At 37.0% G+C, this 22,571-nt stretch overlaps 2 protein-coding genes across 2 annotated transcripts; both read left to right on the forward strand.

The window, feature by feature from the left end:
- Nucleotides 1–325: 325 nt before the first annotated feature.
- On the forward strand, nucleotides 326–13,514 carry Smp_211070 (ubiquitin-activating enzyme E1C, putative; the record flags this gene model as incomplete). Its single annotated transcript, XM_018791248.1, has 9 exons — nucleotides 326–458; nucleotides 493–573; nucleotides 609–881; nucleotides 2,476–2,737; nucleotides 5,088–5,272; nucleotides 6,575–6,676; nucleotides 8,929–9,029; nucleotides 10,324–10,439; nucleotides 13,423–13,514. Exons 1-9 carry the CDS (start codon nucleotides 360–362, stop codon nucleotides 13,512–13,514), a joined length of 1,311 nt encoding a protein of 436 aa, XP_018645583.1. The 5' UTR covers nucleotides 326–359.
- Nucleotides 13,515–16,275: 2,761 nt separating this feature from the next.
- Nucleotides 16,276–22,459, forward strand: Smp_211080 (ubiquitin-activating enzyme E1C, putative; the record flags this gene model as incomplete). Its single annotated transcript, XM_018791249.1, has 5 exons — nucleotides 16,276–16,289; nucleotides 17,585–17,856; nucleotides 19,001–19,357; nucleotides 19,962–20,406; nucleotides 22,141–22,459. 5 exons carry the CDS (start codon nucleotides 16,276–16,278, stop codon nucleotides 22,457–22,459), a joined length of 1,407 nt encoding a protein of 468 aa, XP_018645584.1.
- Between the last annotated feature and the right edge of the window lie 112 nt (nucleotides 22,460–22,571).

Here is a 22,571-nt window from a genome sequence, read left to right on the forward strand (position 1 = left end):
AACATGATACTGTTTAATGAGGTAGATCATTGTCCATGATTTTCGTCATAAAATCAATGACTGTTATCATAAAGGAAGTCATTTAGACAATACACCCAAATTATTCAGTGACAATTGATTATTACTGAAGTTACTCCAATGCGTTGTGGAATGACTTATTCTTCAGTTCGTCAAGTACAAATCCCCACATTTACATATAAAACTCGTGCTGCTAGTTTTTGCCAAAATTTGTCTTTTATCTCGAAAAATGATGCATTGTTTTCTTGTTTCTAATTAAGCCATTTGAGTGAAATTTGTGTGTGCTTTTCACTTTCCTCGCACATAGGCCAAAAGAAATCATTCTGCGGAATAAACGTACAATGTCTTCAGTGATTTCTGACAAAAAGTGGAGCAACCTTAAATGCATCCTTGAACGGTCTGGTCCATTTCATCGGTCAGAATTCGAACCGTCAAATGAAGTTTGTGCAATTTTTAATTCCGCAAAATTTCAAGCTCTTAAGCATGGTTAGAGAACATGTGAAAATCCTTGTCATTGGAGCTGGAGGTTTGGGTTGTGAGCTTCTGAAAAACCTTGTAGGTTTTTATCTTGCGGCTATTATTGAGTGTAGGCTATGATGGGGTTTTGTCATCTGGAGGTCATAGACATGGACATAATCGATATTTCCAATTTGAACAGACAATTTCTGTTCCGATCTCACGATGTCGGTAAACCGAAAGCCAATGTTGCTGCTGATTTTATCATGCGCCGCATTCCAACATGCAAGGTCGTCCCACATTACAATAAAATTCAAGATTTCGGTGCGCCATTTTATAAACAATTTAATGCTGTGGTTTGTGGTCTTGATTCAGTCACAGCTCGACGGTGGATTAACTCTATGCTGGTATGTCATGTATTGCTTTATATATTTCATTAATAAGCATTTGCAATGGTATTTTCAAAGTAAAGGTGTGCTCTACGCAATAAGAAATGTTCAGATATATTTGGTAAAACGAGCCTACTAGAAGCAACATATAATAGGTTTTGTACATGTAACATACGAAAAGGACCTTATCATCGTACTGGAATCGCAATAATCTTGTATTATTGGAGATTGGGGAAAACTACGTCAAATATCATTCATTACGGCGTGGTTTCTACTTCTGATTTCTTCTGGGCTATCCGTTTTAAATACTGAAAAATACTTTTCGTTCAACTTTTAATATAAATCTGCTGTGTTTTACCACTGCTGGATACCTTTACAATTTGTAAATGTTTGCACAATACTTATCCCATACTGTCCTGTATTATCTTTTATGGACTACTAATAAATGATTTTGCTGTGTCGCTTGGATTAGATATTAGCTGGAGGGGGTTAAATCTTTTGATGTTACCGTAGACATGATTGTTGATAAATATCTCAAACGTCTACCAATAGTTATCATTTGAAACAAACTACGTACTACGTTTATATCGTCCACCGTGTATATCTTCAAACGTGACAACACGCAGGTACATTTAAGTTTATGTTCAGTGAAGAAGTTTTGGGAATTATGTGTCCGTCATATATAATGTGGATGAAAAGTGTCTTAACGTCTGACCTCAACGATAACCTTTTCTAGTGAACACGCATTCATATTACTCACTGTCTTTAAAATATCCTTTTATAAAAAATTCAGCTTATTTACGTAATTTTTTATATTTTGTGGGTATATTTTTTGTCTATGAAGGACCGAATAAACTTGTTAAGTATTGTATGCAAAGAATTCTTTATTGTACTAAACATGACATTAAATAAAGCGGTTGTCATTATGAGTATGTTTTACTTATTTCATTACAATGGATTTCGTCTCGACAACCCTCCTAATTTCCCATCGGCAGACAAAAAACAAAAACGACTGTCTATGATAGCACTCTATGTGATGACAAAAGAGTTGTGTTAAGAATCTGTTCACTCTAAATGGTGTCATAGAGGCCAAGTAGAAAGTAATGTGAATCGGAGGCGATGATATACACTTATATGTTTATATTTACCTTCGTTTTACTTCTTTCTGTTGTATCGAAATGTAGTTTGTTAAGCAAATACATTAAGACATTGTAGAAATCGGATAAAGTGTAGATCCATTCTCAAGACATTTGCAGATCATTCATTTTAATATACGTAACCATGTTTTAAACCAAATTCTACTTTACTATTATCATCGATCATCATAATTGCTGACTGACACCTTTTTAAGGTAATGATGACTCTTCGTCTTATAACACGTGAATCGGTTCATCTTTAAATATTCCTTTATTATTTATGGTGTATCAGTATCGAGACTTCATTTTATTGACAATAAATTGTTCCTATTTGATACTATCAGAAATGGTAAAAAAATTTGATTTAGCCAGCACATTGTTTCCACACTTGGGTTGATTTTTAAATATTTTCTAATTGCTTACCGTATATCGAATATCTGTAATGTTTTCATCTCTTTTTCGTTTCTGTATTATAGGCAAGTCTAGTTCGTTATAATCCAGATGGTCAACCAGATCCAAACACTGTCATACCACTTGTTGATGGTGGGACAGAGGGATTCAAAGGACATGTCCTCGTTGTTCTGTATGGCCTAACTGGATGCCTAGAATGTACACTTGACCTATACCCTCCACCAACCAATTTTCCCTTATGTACTATAGCGCATACTCCTCGCCTTCCAGAACATTGCATAGAATATGTAAGAATACTGTTGTGGTCAAAAGACAATCCATTTGGAGGTAAGTAAATGTCCGGTATTTAGGCAAAGATGTTCAACTTTTTTTACATAATAAGTTGCTGACTGGTCTCTCCGGTTTGCTATATCTCCCTTCCAGTTTCTTCGTTTTATCATATAGTTGTTTCATATTCCCTTCTCTTGCAGCGTTTTCGACCGTCGTTGCTAGTTCTCCCATGTATTTCTGCTTGTCGGCTTTAATGCTTTTCTTCACTTCCTTGTTTGCTTCTGCGTGGTCTTCTTGTGCTTTGACTTTCTCTGCATGTGTTCGACTGTTGTTAATTGTTATTTTCATGTTCTTCCTTTCTTGAATCTTGTCCAGGGTTCCCATAGAGATCCATTCCTTATGATGATGTTTCTTATAACCCAGAACCTCCTGACTCGTTGAAGTTAGTGCTTCTTTTATCCCTTTCCAGTTGTCCTCCATCGTAGTTTCTTGTTCTTTCAGTAAATCTTGTAGAGCTTGAAACCTGTTATTGAGCGTTATCTTGAATTCTTTGAGCTTGTTAGTATCTCAAAGGAAGGCTGTATTGAACTTTTGTAGTGCTGTTTGTTCAGTTGTCCAGTGTTTCTTTAGCTTCAGTCTCATCTTGGCCACAACCAGGTGGTGGTCTGAAGCTATGTCAGCTCCTCTCCTGGTTCTCACACCTATTGTCCTTCGGAATTTTTTGTTGATACAAATATGATCTATCTGATTCTCTGTGGTGTGGTCCGGTGAGATCCATGTAGCTTTGTGTATGCGCTTGTGTGGGAATATTGTGCCGCCTACAACCAGTTTGTTGAACGCACATAGATTTTCGAGTCTCTCCCCATTTTCATTTCTCTCTCCCAGTCCATGTCGTCCCATTTTATCTTCATATCCTGTGTTATCCACTCCGACTCTAGCGTTTAGATCTCCCATCAGGATGGTCAGGTCCTTTCTTGGGCACTTCGCTATGATTGATTGCAGCCTCTCGTAGAACTGATCTTTATCGTCGTCGTTGCTATCCTTGGTGGGTGCATAACATTGAATAACATTCATTGTGATCCCCTCCTTCTTTGTTTTGAATCATGTCTTGATGATTCTAGATCTGTGAGATTCCCATCCTACAAGTGCATTTCGTGCTTCAATGGACAGCATTAGAGCAACTCCCTGAGTGTGTGGAGCATTTTCCTCATCGGGACTGGAGTACAGAAGTATCTCCCATATCTAGCCTTTTCTGTCCACCATGGGTCTAACGGGTTTCGCTGATTCCAAGTACTGCCAATTTGTAGCTCCTCATTTCCGTTGCTACTTGACTGGTCTTCTCGGTCCCCTACATTGTCCAGACGTTCCATGTGCCTATAAAAATTGTTGCCGTGGTTGTTAGAAGGGGCCTCGGCCTCGTGACTTCCGAAGGATCTGGGTTTTCATCCTGAGGCGTCATAATTCTTCCTTCAACTCCCAGAGCAGAGTTTAAATGATTTACATATATATATATATATAATATACTGAAACTGATATATTTTGATGTTTTCATCTTTTCCTGCGAATTCGGTATGTCAACAAACAGCTGTACCAGGTTCTATATTGGTGACATCTGTCTGACTCATAACAAGTAAGCGACGTTGTTTATTGGCGCTATCGTAAAAGTCTTGTTGTTCCGGCAAGGATATGTTTGAGATGTGTAGCGATCAGTCAGTCATGATTCATAATTTAGTCAATACAGTCTTTAAAATTCTCAACCTTTCCTGCAAACTTTTTCTTGTTCTGTACTGTAACATATTTATTTATTTATTTGAACTCGTAAAAATGGTACAAGGAGGCAACAAATACATATGCACCACATAATAACAATGAGGTCAGTAGTAGTTATCACTCGATTTGTGTGGGCTGAGATACTCCACGGGTGTCCAGACCGAAGCAGGTGATTTTCTTAGGGGGCTACACACAGAACCATTTACATAAAGGTCTAATCCACAAGGCAGTGGAACAACGTTAGGAAATGCAATCAGAGGGTAGCCAGTGACCACTAACTGGTTCATACGCCATTTGTTTTCTCAGGATCTTGGAACCCATGTGCACCATTGGTTTGTAATCAGGGTTTCCCAATTCCTCTAGGTGGACTCTCCGAATCCACCAACCCTGTTAAAGCGTTTGATATTCGCTTTTCCTCTTCTGAATTTGGTAAACAACACCCCCGCATCGAGAAAGAAGTGAGTAGGAGTAGTCTGGGAGTGGCTATATTACCCATAACCATGTGAGGGGATTTTGAGAGGGAGAGAAATGACTCTCCCCATTTTTGGCCGTACCAGGGAATTCATAATATTGAATAAAGCTATTATTGTTATTACTCGTAATTTTTCTTACTGTTTTTCATATTTTATTTTCACAGATAATGTTGCAATCGACGGTGATTCACCTGAACACATACAATGGATATATGAAAAGTCATGTGAAAGGGCTAAACAATTCGGAATTTCAGGTGTTACACTACGTCTTGTACAAGGTGTTGTAAAGCGAATAATCCCTGCTGTCGCTTCTACAAATGCTGTTATCGCAGCTGCATGTGCAACTGAGGTTGGTCTTCTAAATCAGTAGATTTAAATTCTTTCTATGTTGTTGGTATCCAATAAAATGCAACCCACTGTAACTAGTTAATATTCCTGTGCGAGACCAGACGTTTTGGTTTCGATTCCCGCATGTGAAGTTGAGGTTACGCACTTTTGACGAGTCGCATACTGAGAAGAAACGGTATACCATTGCCACAAGGTTTTCAATGGTGGTCTAGCTTATATCGGTTCATAATTTTGGTAAACTTCACCGATCATCACAACCCCATACTGACGAATAATGTTGAATTTGTATGTTGTTTTATCTCATAATTTTGCTTCTTCATAAATTCTTTTTAATAACTTAGAATTAGTGGGGTGTGCCTTATATTGTGATTAAGGACATATGCGAGGACTGGAGGTCATGACAAATCTCGTGACAATCCTGGTTTGGTTTTCTTTTATATTATTCTTAAGAGTGAGGAGAACTTCCTGAATCAAAGGGAATCTTTTTTGGCTGTTTATAAACAGAATTTTTAAGAAATTAGCATTCTTGTTTAAACAATTTATAGTTTTTGCAACCATTCCCTTTTCATAAGCAAAGATGTATAGTGGATAACAGTGGAATTCAGGATGCGCGTTTCGTTCTATTTGGGACTCGTCAGCTGGACGTACCTGCATCTCAGAGTTGATGTTCACTCTTTTTTTCTCTTCACTCAGCTATCACTTTACTTAAGTGTTGAGTTTTATTTCAATATTGAAGTAGGACTAACTGTTCGCTTAGAGCTGTGCAGTTAACTGTATGATGTGTTATGTATGTATGCACATCGTTGTGGTTTGAGTCAAAAGCAAATTCAGATCAAACCGGTATAGCTTTATGTAATCAGTCATCAGAGTATGGAATTACAGTGGTCTTGAGTGCTGTGTGACTATCGTAACCAATGGTTGGAGACTCTAGGTGACATGGCTCAGAATCGATCACAATGGCGTAGGTGTATACACTCTTTATCTTTCCTTAAACCTTAAGATTAAAATTGCTTCATAACGTTCTTCCTTCCTATACTATATCCTTATATACAACCTATCTTTTATATACTACCCCCACTAAACTAACTATTTCTATGAATCCAGTGTTCATATTGTTGTGCTAACGAGATATGGCAACTTCGACCGATGCATATGTGTGCCTGGTCCTACGTTGTAGCTGACTGACTGTATGGAATTACAGTGACCAATTCATATGATGATGCCATTTTAGATTTGCCCATGATTCCAATTTCAGTCCTCTGAATACAATGATTTCTTGTATTTCACCGGTTCTTTGTCATAGGTCTTCAAACTAATCACATTCTGTTACAATTATTTGGATAATTACATGAATTTCAGTGATATTGATGGAGTTTATACCTATGGTTTTTCTGTTGAACGCAAAGTAAGTGATTCTAATTGCTTTTCTTTGATATTTATTTATTTATTTAAACACATACATATTGGTACAAAAGGGCACCAGATACATATGCGCCACACAAAGTAATGAAAGTAGGGATAGAAGGCATGAAAAGATAAGGCGGACTGAAATGTACAACCGGAAGACTCTTTCAGTTAGGAAAGTTAGAACCACTCTTTATGAAGAAAGTAAAAGAAGGTTACAGCAGGATCACCACTGGCTTCTATTCTGAGCCATATCTGATAACATCTCTAGCCACTGTGTTTCACCATCTCTCTTCGGATTTGAAGTCACAAATTAAATTTATTTATTTATTTATTTGAACACATAAATATTGATACAAAGAGGTACTAAATACATATGCGCCACACAAATCTCATTTGATTTGTATGAGGGCTGTGATACTGCCCGGGTGCCCAAACTGAAGCAGGTGGTCTTATTAGGAAGCAACACCCGGCGCTTTTGATTTAAACATCTGATCCACAAGGCAGTGGAACATCGTGAGGAGATGCAGTCCCATGGTATCCGGTGACCAACGATTGATTCATACGCCATTTGTTCTCTCAGGGTATTACTGGAGCCTATGCGCACCATTGGTTTGGAATGAGGGTTTTCCAACTCCCCGAGGTGGACACTCCACATCCACCAACCCGGTTATAGCGCCGAACATTCGCTTTTCGTCCTTTTAATTTCGTAAACAACACCCGTGATGCGAGAGTTTAGTGAGTAGGACTTCCCTGACAGAGGCTATATACGCGTGGCCATGTGAGGGCATTTGGAGAGGGAGAGCGGACTCTCCTCACTCTCGGCCGTACCAGGGCATTTGGGGGCCACAAATTAAATGCTTGTTGTGTGTTCATATTTGCTTATTCATTTGAATTACTTTTTTGTATGACTGTGTTCTATGTACCCATGGCCCTAAGGTTCAAGTCAAGCTCTCGGGTCATTAAGACCACTTCTAACCCAATTTCCTTTTCAGGTACCCCGACAAGAACCCTTCCACGTTGTGGGCAACCAGGAAGTGATAACTGCCCTCATACATCTAACAGCACTCAAGACTTTTACGCTTTGACTTATATTATGGGTTACTAAAACCTTATTATGTATTTTTGAAATATCTAGAGATTATGTCTGCTTTTTCAAAAGTGTTTCATAAAGGTAAATATAATTGTGTTGAATAAGTTTCTGTTAAGTAGGGTTCGAAAAAATCATAGCATAGTATTACGAGATCAAATCAATCAATATGTTCAAGTTCTCTGCTATACAGTTTTGAAGATTATTTACTTATCTATTGATAATAAATAAGGATGCGCGTCTTATCCTTTACAATAATGAGTAGTATCTCCTTTCATTACTTTCCCTCTCCTCAGGGAAGCTTACTCATACAACGTAGAAATTTTTTCGAATATCTTCAGGTATTAGTTAACATGATTTTAGAAAATAGAAATAAAAATTGTATATAAGAATTTGTTCACTGGAAATTTGTGAAACTGAAGCAATACTAAGAATAAAGAAGATATATTTACTCAAAGTCAACCATGAAAGTGGTCGATATGACAGTTAAGACTGTTAATGATTCACATTATTAGTGCTTACTTCAAGATAATAATAAGAACTTTGTGTAGCTAATTTATTTACATGGTTCCAGTTTTATTCAAGTAATGATTATTAAATTTGACAATACGATCCTTTGATATTTTCTTATAATTTTCAATGAACAGTTATTATATTTTCAGGATGGAGATATGTGGAGATTGTAGTAATTTTAATACTTGAATAGATTAATTGATCTAAGCTAGACCACCAATGAAAACCTGGAAGCACTAGATAGTTGTTTCGTCCTAGTATGGGACTCCTTATCAGTGCGCATCCACGATCATTCATGTGAGATTGGAACCCAGCACCCTCGACCTCGCGTGCTAATACTTAACTTCTAGACCACTAACTCGGCATCCAATGGTTTTAGTGTCTAACTTCAATCGATCCATGATCTTGCATAACCTTTCATTCATTGTCTACGGTGGATAACTGTCCTAGTGAAAGCCGTGGGCACTAGAGTTCAATCTGCGTCGGTTGGAAACAGTTATCCACCTCAAACAATGTGTGAAGTGTTGTGTTAGATCATGGATCGATTGAACTTATTATATTTATTTATTTCGATTATTTATGGTCAGCATTTTTTCTGTTAGTGCTTAATTAAATTGTTGGAAATTTTCTATTTTGAAAACTTACCGTAGGCTGATTGTCTTGCCTGTAACAATGTGCCTCGAACTCTTCGTTTGCAGACTGGTTGTACACTAAGAGATCTTATAAATGTTTTGAAGACAGATCCTGAATTGTGAGTATTGTATCAATATTGTAAAATGTTTTGTAAACTAAACGACAATGGAGAGATCTATAATGTTATATTATGGAAGTTTCATGTTTTTTATTATCATACCTTCTCAATTGTGATTAAATATCTCTATGTATTATTGTAGAAGCATATGGAAGCATGAAATTCTCATCATAGCTTAGTTTACAATCTTAACAAATTCATGTTCACTATTATCTTACCTTAAGGAAGCACTAATCAATGTAGTTCATTAGATATGTTGATGACTGACTCTATATTACAATCCAATCTCAGAGTAGGGAGACTATAATTTATGAACGAACCGATCAGGTACAAGATAACAGGTCACGGATTTTGGCGTGAGATTCACCCATCCATCTGGCCAAATATAGTCTTGGCATTTTAGCTTATGTCGGTTCGTGATGAAAAATCATCAGTCTAAGTCTTAACCCTAACCATCGACTGTGAATCTTAATCCTTATTTTTCAAACTGCTTTATAACCCTCATTTAGCCCTAGTAAGTAGGTAGACACTCACAAGGTCACTTTGGCGTCGCTCAAAGGTCCTCCATAAATTATAGTCCCACCGTCAGAGTCACATGAACTAAATTACGTTCTCTTTTCTGATAACATCCGTTGGGATGTGTTGGCCAAGATGATAATGATTGGTTGTTTACTTGATCAGACTTGTAGATAGTCTGACAGGCATTAGATCAGTTATATATTCTCCTATCCTTATTATTATTGACTGTTGTTGGATTACGTCGGCTTGTTGTCGGTTTTCGGTGTGGAAATATATATTTGCATTCTAGTCAGGCTTATCACGTGTTCCTGATCTAAGTTGTATTGCAGTTGTGTAGAATAGACACTTGCAATGAATCTAGTGTATATATTCTAAGGAAGATTAACGTCCCATTCGTGTAGACAAGGGGAATCCGACCGTTATAACGTGATGCAATTGGAACGGTGACTACTTAGTACCTCTCTTCCAAAACCACATGTCACAGCTTCATAACAGAATAAAACATTGTTACTTTATTGTGGTTATTTTTAGTCAAACATTTCACATACATTCTTTATTATCATCGGTAATCAGTCCAGTGAATCTCTTGTAAATGCAAACATATATCAAATGATCAGCGTCTTTAGCTAATGCATTTTTTATATGTAAAGCATATTTAGTGGTGGGTAAGTCCTTGAATATTCCGAATATGAAAAGTAATACATAATGGCTTCATCAGTATTATATATGTATGTATATATATCACTTGACTTCATATTTTTGTCATATTTTCTAGTCAAATGCAGTCACCCAGTATAACAACAATTATTGATGATCAACATCGTTCATTGTATATCAATCTTCCAGAATTGGTTGATACATTGAAACCGAATTTGTCTAAAACCCTTCAAGGTAAGCTCATATTAGTGATTCAAGTTTTCTCACTTCACTATTACTTATCATAATGAAATAAAGTGAAATCATATTTTTATAATTGTAGCCTTTTTATTATAAATCTCAATGATTCAACTTGTGTTTTCGAAGATTTTAATATATTTGAAGATAATTCTTGACATGAAATGATATCAATCGTAGAAGTGCTAGTAGTAATCTTTTTGATTACTAACCTCAATTCTTTTTATGGTCCCTAAATGCCCTGGTACGGCCAAAGATGAGAAGAGTCATTTCTCTCCCTCTCAAAATCCCCTCACATGGTTATGGGTAATATAGCCACTCCCAGACTACTCCTACTCACTGCTTTCTCGATGCGGGGGTGTTGTTTACCAAATTCAGAAGAGGAAAAGCGAATATCAAACGCTTTAACAGGGTTGGTGGATTCGGAGAGTCCACCTAGAGGAGTTGGGAAACCCTGATTGTAAACCGTTGATGCACATGTGTTCCAAGATCCTGAGAAAACAAATGGCGTATGAACCAGTTAGTGGTCACTGGCTACCCTCTGATTGCATTTCCTAACGTTGTTCCACTGCCTTATGGATTAGACATTCAGGTCGAAGGCTCACGGTGTGGGGCCCCCTAAGAAAACCACCTGCTTCAGTTCGGGCACCTGGGCAGTATCACAGCCGTCACACAAATCAAATGGCGCATATATATCTGGTGCCCCTTTACACCAATATTTATGTGTTCAAATAAAATAAATAAATATTCTTTTTAAATTTTGAATCTAGAACTTATAATTACAAAGCAAGACACAACTACATTTCAATACTTACTGATTTCCATTAGTTTTTTTTAAAAAGAACCTTTACTCTAATTCCACCTCCAATCTTGTTTCAATATTTGTTTTATTGCCAGTTCAATTCAAAATTCTTTCGTCTAACCGAGTTTACAGTTGTTTAAAGTTTTAAGAAAATCTTATCGGTTTTTCTTTGACTTCAAGCATTTTCATAAACTGATTGATATTTATTTATTTAAATACATAAATACTGGTTCAAGGCGGCACCAGATGTATATGCGCCACACAAAACAATGAAAATGGGAAGAGAAAGGGATAAGATGCCTATAAAAAAAGTAATGGTGAGGGAAACTAAGATGTACAACCAGAAGAACTCTCGTAGTTAAGGAGGTTATAACCACTCTTTATGAAAAAAGTAAAAGAAGGTTACAGCAGGATCGCCATTGGCTTCTATTCTGAGCCATATTTGATAACGTCTCTAGCCACTGTGTAGCACCATCTCTCTGACCCCAGCCAGGGAGTCGTGAAGGACCAATAGAAGCCAGTCCTTTGCAGCTTTCTTTCATACTACGACACCATGTCATACACTGACCACCTCCCCGCTTTTTCCAACCAGTCCCAGAGTCGGCAAATAACGCACGACGTGGAATTCTCTGGGACGACATTTGTAGAACATGTCCAAGCCATCGAAGTCGGTGTTTCAAGATGGTGACACCAATTGAATTATTGTCCCTGCGCCCACCTTTCTCCCTTGTTCCGTTCTTTTTTTGTTTACAAAGTTCAGACTATGTTTTACTTAATACTAAATCTATTTTCAAGTTCAATGTTTTATGAAATCTGTTAATTGTTTCAGATCTATTTATTATAATTCCAAAGTTTGGTTGTAGAAGACATTAACACCGTTGGATGCCGGCCAACTCAGTGGTCTAGAGTTTAGGCACTCGCTCGCACGAGACTGATAGGTCTTGGGTTCGAATCTCGCGAAGCGGGATCGTGGATGAGCACTGCTGAGGAGTCCCATACTAAGACGAAACAGCCTTCCTGTACTTCCAGGTTTTCCATGGTGGTCTAGCTTTAATTGACTCATGACTTTAACTATGAAATTCCAAAGTTAACATCACATTTAAATGATAGAACTATGATATCAAAGTGTTTATATATCTTGTTTATTATTTATTTATTTAAACGCATAAATATTGATACAAGGAGGCACCAGATAAATATGCGCCGCACAAATCCCAATTGATTTGTATAAGGGCTGTGATACTGTCTGGGTGCCCAAACTGAAGCATGTGGTTATCTTAGGGGGGCCACACTCGGAGCCTTTGACTTAAAGGTCGGGTCTACAAGGCAGTGGAGTATCGTAAGGAGATGCAGTCCCATGGTAGCTGGTGACCAACAATGGTTTCATACGTCATTTGTTCTTTCAGGATACTGGACTCATGTACACCAGTGGTTTGGAATCAGGGTTTTCTCATTCTTCTAGGTGGACTCTCCAAATAAGGCGGCCTGCTTAAACATCTGGGCTACCTGTTTCCCATCATCTACATATTCCAACAAGTTATCTAATATTGTTTGTTTTAATACATAATTATGGCTATTAAGCACACAACCTATTCCGGTGCGTTTCTGAAAACTGTACAACCTTTCGCTGTAAAAGTTACAAAAGGCCTAATCAGAGATGTCGTGTTTGCTGGGAACATGCCGCAAAAAGAATATACATTATTCATATGTTGATTGACCGAACTGCTGACATCCAACTGGCGATCACTGAATGTTTCTCATCAGGAGCAACGAAGAAATAAGAAACGTAAACATGTTGAAATACTTTATGCTGAGAATTCGATTTTGTACCAAATAATATAATATTGAATAAAGCTAATAATAATAATAATAATAATAATAAATCCATCAACCCGGTTAGAGCGCCGGACATTCGCTTTTCGTCCGTGGTGCGAGAAGGCAGTGAGTAGGACTTCCCGGGCAGAGGATATATACGCGTGGCCATGTAAGGGCATTTGTAGAGGGAGAGCGGACTCTCCTCACTCTCGGCCGTACCAGGGCATTAGGGGGCTTTTTTTATATATCTTCATGTTTTAATAATATTCGGAATAAATTAAATATTTTTGTGTGTGTAAACATCATTGAATTGTATTACAGTATGCATATATTCGGTTGTTTATATATTTTTTGTTATTGTAGAACTTGGTCTTATTAATGGTCAAATCATTCATGTTAGTGATATTACAACACCTAGAACATTATCTATAAAGCTTCAATTGGATGATAAGTAATAATGCAAATAATTTGGTCGCTCTGAATTAATCTCATTGAAGCCAACTATTTATTGATGATAACATAATTATTATATTATAAAATGTATTATTATTATTATCATTATTATTTCTTGTATCTTTGTGATATGGTTATTTTAGTTGTCATAGTAAATATAACGTTGTTTGTGTGTTTCGGTTTTTGTCTTTTGAACTGATACTTCATGGCGACTTTTCTTTTTTGTTTTTCTATTCATGAGAATGTTTATGTTAGATGTTTGAAAGTAATTTTCCAAAATAGCTGATGTTGTTGTTGCTGTGGGGGTGGTGGTGTTTTTCGATTAACATTTAGTTTATGTTTATACCTATAAAGTTCAAAGTGTATCTGTTTGTTCATAAAAGATTATGCATGGATTATTGAATGTTACAGTGTTGAACGTAGTTATCCCGCTTTGCATTGAATAACTAACCCTTTCGTAAATTAATTTATTCTATTATGTTTACAAAAAGATTCCTATCACTTATGTATTTTAAGCGATCTGGGTGTTGATATTCTTTTGAATTTGTATGTTTTCAAGTCAATAGGTGTAATGATTTCCAGTACACATAATTTGTTGATGCCTCATTATTACTAGACTTAAAGTCAGTTTTGGATACTTTCATTATTGATCAGAAGGGGTTTTGTGGAGATTTCAGTATTTTCATAGTTGAAATCATGAGTCAATTGAAGCTAGACTACCATGGAAAATCCGGAAGCACTGGACGGCCGTTTCGTCCTATTATGGGACTTCTCAGCAGTGCACGTCCACGATCCCTCACTCACTGTTAGATGCTGGCTCACTGGTCTATCGGTTAAGTGATCTGGCGCGAGACTGGTAGGTCCTGGATTCGAATCTCGTGAGTGCGGGATCGTGGATGCGCACTTCTGAGGAGTCTCACAATAAGACGAAACGGCCGTCTAGTGCTTCTAGGTTTTCGATGGTGGTCTAGCTTCAGTTGACTCATGATTTCAACTGTGAAAACACTTTCATTATTGTTTCATTCTATACGATCTCATCATTGTGCCAACATTACATCGAGAATGAAACATCACCTAACAACTATCCTTATTTCACTTAGTTTTGCATTCAATATGACATTAATTTTGATCTAATAGCTGCTGATGTTTCTTTGTAGTAAAATAAGTATTTGACTTTGCGTTATTCTTAGACATTAGTTATTTTCCTCAGTCCGAATTCACGGACAGTGTTAAATCGCAGCATAATTTCAATATGAGATAAAAAGAGCAAGAATTCAGAGCGTTTTACTATTATTCACCAAATTTATACCTCTATGTCCTACTCACTGCCTTCTCGTGGCGGTGGCGTTGTTTACGAAATTGAAAGGACGAAAAGCGAATGTCCGGCGCTTTAACTGGGTTGGTGGACACGGAAAGTTCACCTAGGGTAGTTGGAAAACCGTGATTCCGAACCAATGGTGTACATAGGCTCCAGTATCCTGAGGGAACAAATGGAGTATGAATCGATTGTTGGTCACCGGCTATCATGGGACTGCATCTCCTTACGATGCTCCACTGCCTTATGGATTAGCCATTCAGGTTGAAGGCTCCGGGTGTGGGGCCCCCTAAGAAAAGCACCTGATTTAGTTTGGGCACCTGGGCAGTATCACAGCCCTCACACAAATCGAATAATTTGTGTGGCGCATATGTATCTGGTGCTTCCTTGTACCAATATTCATGTTTTTAAATAATAATGATGATTTATAGATAAATGTATTGTCTCACTGTTTTATTTCCTCTCTGCGTTTCTCCACAGTTCGATAATGAACAATCTATCATCTAGAGTTACTAAACAGTTACTTTCTCCGAAGCTGGGCATCAATTTGACCCCACTACAATTTGGAACCATTCTAGATGTTTAGCTTTCGAAATTTAAGGATGACTGAGCCATAGCTAGTTTTGAATAGGATCCTTGAAACCCATCCCACTGTAGTACATTGTCACAAATAACTTCTCATTCAACAGTGTTCGTTTGTCCGATGACATTTAACTATTTATGCCAGTTATGAACTGAAATATATATTTTCAGCTAGGTCCCTTTATTTGTATTGTATTTCATTAGATTGGTTTAAACTGCTATAAATAAGAGAGAAGGCTATGTTCTAACTGACGGCTTACGAAAAATTCCTTTGTTAATATATGTATATCCAACAACTTTTTATGATCGGCTTACCAAGTGCTTGTTCGTTAATGCGTTTTTGGATGAGCTCATTTACATTTTGAAAATCATGGATAAAATAATTCATATAGCTTTTTTAATTAGTTGTAAAAATACTTTTCTTCATGGATTAATTTCTACTAGGGAGAGCCGTTTCTTCTGTACTCGAGAGTTCTCGACAACGGGCATCCACAACCTCATCAGGAATTGACTTCTAATGCTTTAAGTACGTTTTACCATTATTTAAGGTACTGCATCAGAATCCACTGATTCACTATTCTAACTTCAACCAATAAAGCGATGATTGTCGAATCCCATAATGTTGGTTATATAACTGAATATATTGAACCTGTAGTAACGAAAACCTCACTAGAATGTTATGAGTTTATCTCATGTATGTTTACGATTATTGTTTAGGTGTTTATGTAGATTGGTTCAATTGTCTATAGTTTCTTTGAGTAAGTGTTACAATATGTAACTACATGTTTTTCCATCGTTTCCATGTTGGTAGGGGATGTAGGTAGACGTATTCGCCTTCATCATTCTTGTTTAACTTTGGAACTGAAATGCCTTCAAAAACGTATATGCGTTGACGCTGTAACCTTCAATCTTTAATTCATCGTATTATCGCTTGAGGTATAGTTTCCGCAAATTACATATTACCAGTTGATTGGTGTTTGTATTTGTGATTTAAGCCTTCCAAATTCGGAGTTTTATATGCTTTTAAGATGAACTTGTCTTAACATCACGCTCCTATTGGTGTATTTTGGGGCATTCGCAATGCGAGTCAAATGTATAATAGTGTATTGCGAAAGCTATTTTGGCTGTTATAGTTTTACTGTATGATGCTTCAGTATGTATAGGTCTTCCGTATACTTGTTTCACTTAACTTCATCTTAAGGATGATTAATTATTACTGCCCTCATAACTTTATTTTCTCTCGGTCCTGTCTGTATGTGAACATAACTGAAATTGTTATTTGTTCAGGAAAGTTATTTTGAAACCTCGTCTTCTGTGGCTTTTGTACTTGAGGCATCCTCATATTTTCTACTGTATGAAGTGTTTGTAAGGAACTGAAAGAATTCTTATGTACCACTCATTGTCTTACAGTTTGTCAGCTCTAATAGTGTAACTCATTGACTAAGTACTGGTTTATTTACCAAACCTCAAGCAACTTTGTTCCTTTAAGGGCTAGTGATACTACTTGATAAGTGAAAGTTGGCTTCAACCTGTGGTTTCGTGGTTAAAAGTTAAGTCCTTAAATGACTGATCAACCTTTCCATATTCAGTTAAGAACCAACAATATTTATTTCCATTGTACCTTTTCCCTGTGGTCTGCGACATTCGAATGATCATGGTTATTTTTGTTTTGTTCTCTGTTAGGTAAAATTGTGTTCACATGAATTTGATTTTAACAAAATATTTGTTTCAATTTACTGTAATCGTATTTGCTGGGTACAACAAAGTACTCTTAATCCTAACTTTACTGATAGTCATCTACAAACTGATGTGGCTAAATGAATGAAAAACTTGTAACGTAAGATGGTTAGGTACCTATTACAGAAGATTAAGAATGCTTTCACAATTACTGATGTACCTAGATACGATTAGAAAAAGTGATTTATGGTTGGAACGCTTGGTACGATTGTCTAGCTTCGTGTTACATTAAACGAACAGGTATTGGGTTTATTTTTGCGTTTGACGTTCCGGTAATTTGTATGCATTAGGCTATAACTCAACTTTTTATTTGGAATAGATACATCACTTCAATCGTTCGTCTTGGTGTTACCACCTATGTTTATTTTATGGTAATCGAGTTTCCTTACCTATAGCCAATCAACAACCAAAATCCTTTTTAAGTTCATGTGTTACTAGCAGACCAAAGAAATCTTTCAAATTGGTGACCTTGATTCATGAACCATATGCTACACATGACGCATGGCATCCAACTATACCCCCTCCACCGGAATCAGGTCCTACAGGTTGTTGCACATGGTCAAGTTTATTTTCCGATCCTATATCAAAACCAATCATTATTGATGTACGAAGTCCTGATGAATTTAATGAAGATCACATTCATGGAGCAATAAATATTCCTATTTTAAATAATGAAGAAAGAGCAATCGTTGGCCGTTTATACAATCAAGGTAAGCTACTACATTAATTATTTGTATGGAAAACTCAATATTAAAGTGAACTCTCCTGAATTCTTTATATAAGAACTTTGATGTTTGATTATATTCCTCAGATTGGCAAATGGACTGTTGGATTTATTACTCCAAATTCGTTCACTGAAATCTTACAAATACATTCTCCCTTCCTAATGTCTCCTGAATTCTTGGTTCAGATTACCTCATTTCTTGAAATTTGGACAGTCCACTGGTGACAATAGTTTCTAAATTATGGATGAAAATAGTGTGTATAAATCTTTTTCACAGTTACCAAGTAAATGGATGTGTGGAGGTTAATATATATTTACGCTGTTATAAGTCAATCTTGATAGTTCAATTGTTTGACTTTTTAATACAATCTTAGTGATTTGAACATTAGTTGTCATAGATTGCATTACTCATTGATCTTAGACATATAACTATAACCCTAAATTATGGACTAATGGACACCTGTTTTTGTCCTCAAGTGTGTGCGTTCAGGACTTCTGGGCAAGAGATTTAACACGAGTCTTTGGGTGCTTTTAATCCAGACAGCTGAACTCTGCGTCTAATGGTTTATATATATAACTACAATCAGTAGGCGATATCGCTCGACTATCTCCCGTCAACTGCATCGGATCATTGGCTCATGCGCAACATAGTTGAACCATGCTGGTCATGACTTCTCACTAGGACTATTGGAAATACATATCAAAGTAAGTCACGCGTAAGCACATGACTATTATTACTATAGGAGGTTTGTCGATGTTATTGTATTTCCATAGGATGCATCATCCATTAATTTTTTGGTGTGACTACCAAAAACCAGGAAGCACTTAAAAGTTGTCTAGTCCTGGTACGAGACTCTTAAACAATATACATCCACGTCCCAACCAGAAATTTTAACCGGAACCTTTGGTCTCACGAGCACTTGAATACCAGACTACTGAGCCGGTGAACGGTAATTTTATTATGTGGAAGAAGAACGTTGTACAACATTGGTAGTAAAAAAAAAACAATCCAGAACTCTTGCTGTTGTACTTAAACCTTTGGAATTATCTTAGTGTAAATTTCTTTCAGCTAAAAATTATATAAATTTCAGAATATTTTTTGTACATTGTTGTTTTTCCAATACACATAGAAGATCGTGTTCAAGCTCGCCTTTATGGTGCATCTCTGGTCTGTGCCAATATTAGTCGTTGTTTGAAAGAACTTGCTTACCAATATGGTTTACAACTAGACAATTCGGTTCCTGTAAATCATCACTTTACGGGAAACAGAAAAGTTATAAAATATCCCGATTTTTTTATTTACTGTTGGCGTGGCGGTCAAAGATCTAATTCTTTAGCAACTATATTATCTGAAGTAGGCTGGCCAGGCAATATATATACACTTGTTGGTGGATATCGTTCTTGGCGTAGACTTCTACTTCGTCAGTTAGATGCATGGCCACGTTGGTCTATACTTAGTCCGTTTTGGGTCATATCTGGTCTTACTGGTAAGTTGTTAGATTGGTGTTATCTGTCTTAATAGAAATGTTATATGTGTTTGATTGATTGTAGAACGATACAACTTTTAATACCTTATGAGCGTTACGTTTTTAATCTTCAAGTGTGTAAGAAATGTGTATTATTATTAAGCGGTCGTGTATTATTACCAGATGGGTTTTTAAGTTGTTCGATGTATAACTAAACATATGAATGTGCATTTTGTTGCGGAATTCCAGTTTATACCTTCAACTGTAAACGTTCAACTGAGGATTTATAACAACTGACGTATATCTTGAAATGAAATTTGACTCTGTATTGTCAATGATACATGTTCTAAATTTGATATCCAGTAGGTTCGTAGCCATAAACATTTCATGGGATAGGATTGATAACCCTATGATCAATCCTCCTCCTTTACCAGATTTTGGGAACGGGAGTAACCCTAGAATGGCTGCAGGCGTAGTTTGACAAGAAATTAATGACATAAAAAGGATTCGTGTTATCCTACTTAAATTTTTTTCCCTGATCTCTTTAAGCTAGTACAAGGAACTATGTATACGAGAGTGTTTAATTTTTTCCCATTTCTTTCTTCGCTTATTGATCACATAAAAGGTTCCGGGAAATCTTTGATACTTCAAGAGTTACACAATTATGGTGAAACCGTTTTCGATCTAGAAGCTTTAGCTAAACATAAAGGTTCAATGTTTGGTGGTGGTAATGTATTATCAGATAGTGACACTAACTATCATCAAAGCACTACCAATAAAGGAAGTCCACAAAAGTTTTTTGAATCTCAACTTCATCATGTAATAATGACAAATAAGCATCGATTATCTTCCTGCAAAAATATTTTATGGATTGAATGTGAATCACGGTATGTTGGACCAGTTTGTGGGTTATCTGATGGTTTATGGTCACGATTAAGATCTACAGATCCAAATGTTGGAACCCATCGAATATGGATTGATATTACAGAAGAAGCAAGAGTTGCTTGGATTTTAGAAAATTATTCTACTGCTACTCGGAATGTTCCACAAATTTTAGCTATTCTCAAAAGGTGAGTATTGATTGTGTGAAGTAACAATTCTCTTGTTTTCTCAGTAACGCAGGTGATATAGTTCTGTTTGGTGAAGGCACTGACGAAATTCAGAATCTTCTGACCACCTTAAGGAATAATGCAAGCATGTTCGGGATGTGTTTCCCTCTCTAGATGAAAAATATTGCTACGGCACTGGTCTGCATCAGCATCTAATTAGTGACAAGTACGAAGTAGTTGAGTGCGTTTATTGCTTCCTTTATCTTGGAAATCTCATCAGTTCTGATTGGTTGTTGTCTAACAAAATCTCAGCATAGATTCCAGAAGTCCGCTTGTCCTTTGCCATCTCTCATCACTTGTGATGTAAGCGAGATATCCGTCTTCCAACCGAAGGACGAGTTTACCATACAGAAGTTCGCTTCGTCCTTCTTTACGGATGTCCTAACCGTAGATGCTACTTTGACGTGGTGGTCGGGCTTGCCTATCGCGATGACCCAACCGAGCTATATTGGCTGGAACGTATATTTTTGTATGTTCTAACATGCCAGGTAGGTCGATTGGAGGACGTTATGATTCAAAGTAGCAACTCAAGGTCCGAGGGCAAAGTAGTACTGCTGACTGTAGAGAGGTGTGACAGAAGTAAGGTCTTTTCCTCGAACAACCAGCATCTGCAGCGATGCTGCCTACTCACAATGAAGGAGGGGGTTAGAAAAGATCGACCTAAAAATGTCACGCCTCATCTTACCTTTGAAGAGCCGAGCTAACGCGTCAAAAACCTCCCACAAAAAGGCCGTATGCAATCGCCCTCGAGCAGTTGTCCCTTGGGCTCTGTGGTCACGCTCTCAGGTCATTAAGACCGACACTAATCCAACTCGGTGTTTAGGTTCCTCAAGAAATACCCTTTTACGGTGTGGGCAGCCGAAAAGTGATATCAGCCGTCACACCCATAACAACACAAGGAACCAAGTTGATCACAATCAAACCTTTCTTACACCTTATAACTCTCACCTCCACAACTAACCCTTCTCACGTCCCTTTATCACCTCTCATCGCACATACAGGATCCGAGTAGCGTCATTCATTTGACCTCACCATGTCAAAATAAAGAACCAACTCGTTTCATGCTTCGTGTATCTGGAAGCCCTGATGCTGCTTCCCGTTCGATTTGTGGGATGGCTGAGATACTGCCCGAGTCCGCAGACCGAAGCAGGTTGTTTTCTTAGGGGGCCACACCCAGAGACTTTGACCTTAAGGTCCTATCCACAAGGCAGTGGAGCAACGTTAGGAGATGCAGTCTCACGGTAACCGGTGACTAATAATTGGTTCATTCGCTAATTGTTTCTTTGAGATCCTGGAGCCCATGTGCACCACTGGTTCGGAATCAGGGTTTTTCCAACTTCCCTTGGTGGACTCTCCGTGTTCACCGACCCAGTTAAAGCACCGGACATTCGCTTTTTGTCTTCTCAATTTCGTAAACAACAGTAATGCCGCGAGAATTTAGTGAGTAGGATTCTACGATAGTGGTTGTATGCCCGTGGCCATGAGAGAGCATTTTGAGAGACAGAGAGAAAGCTGACTCTTCCCATTCTCGACCGTACCAGCGCATTTGTGGTCTACAGGGCTTGTAATATCGCGCTGTGTATTTACTTTTGGATTACATTAATGTCTTTAGGTGAAAAGATGACTTTTTATAACATTGTATTTGTCTCATTTAATACTTTACTTCACTTAGTTTCTTTTTTTTATTATAAATAGTTTAAATGAATATATACCAAATAAACTAATTAATCAATGGACTGAAATGATTCATCGTGAAGATTTCACTAGTTTTGTCACAGGTTTACTTCGACATCATTATGATCCATTGTATATAAAAAATCGTCATCAAATGATGGAAGATGCTAAAAAGAATGGTTTATTCCATCGTATATCTTTACCTAATGTTGATAAAACAATGATACAAACTAAGATTATACCACAGATATTAGATTTAGCATATACTACTACAATTTCTTCAGATATAAATCAGCATCGATTACATCATTTACTGCCTAAAAGTCATGTAGCTGGTTGAACTTTTGCCTCTTTATTCTTTTTTTTTTCTTTTTATCTTTATTCATATGAAACTAATTTCATGAGTTATTTATCATTTACATTACCATAGAAATAAGTAGATTCCATATTTC

Source organism: Schistosoma mansoni (assembly GCF_000237925.1).
Source record: "Schistosoma mansoni, WGS project CABG00000000 data, chromosome 3 unplaced supercontig 0141, strain Puerto Rico, whole genome shotgun sequence".
Classification (NCBI taxonomy): Eukaryota; Metazoa; Platyhelminthes; class Trematoda; order Strigeidida; family Schistosomatidae; genus Schistosoma; species Schistosoma mansoni.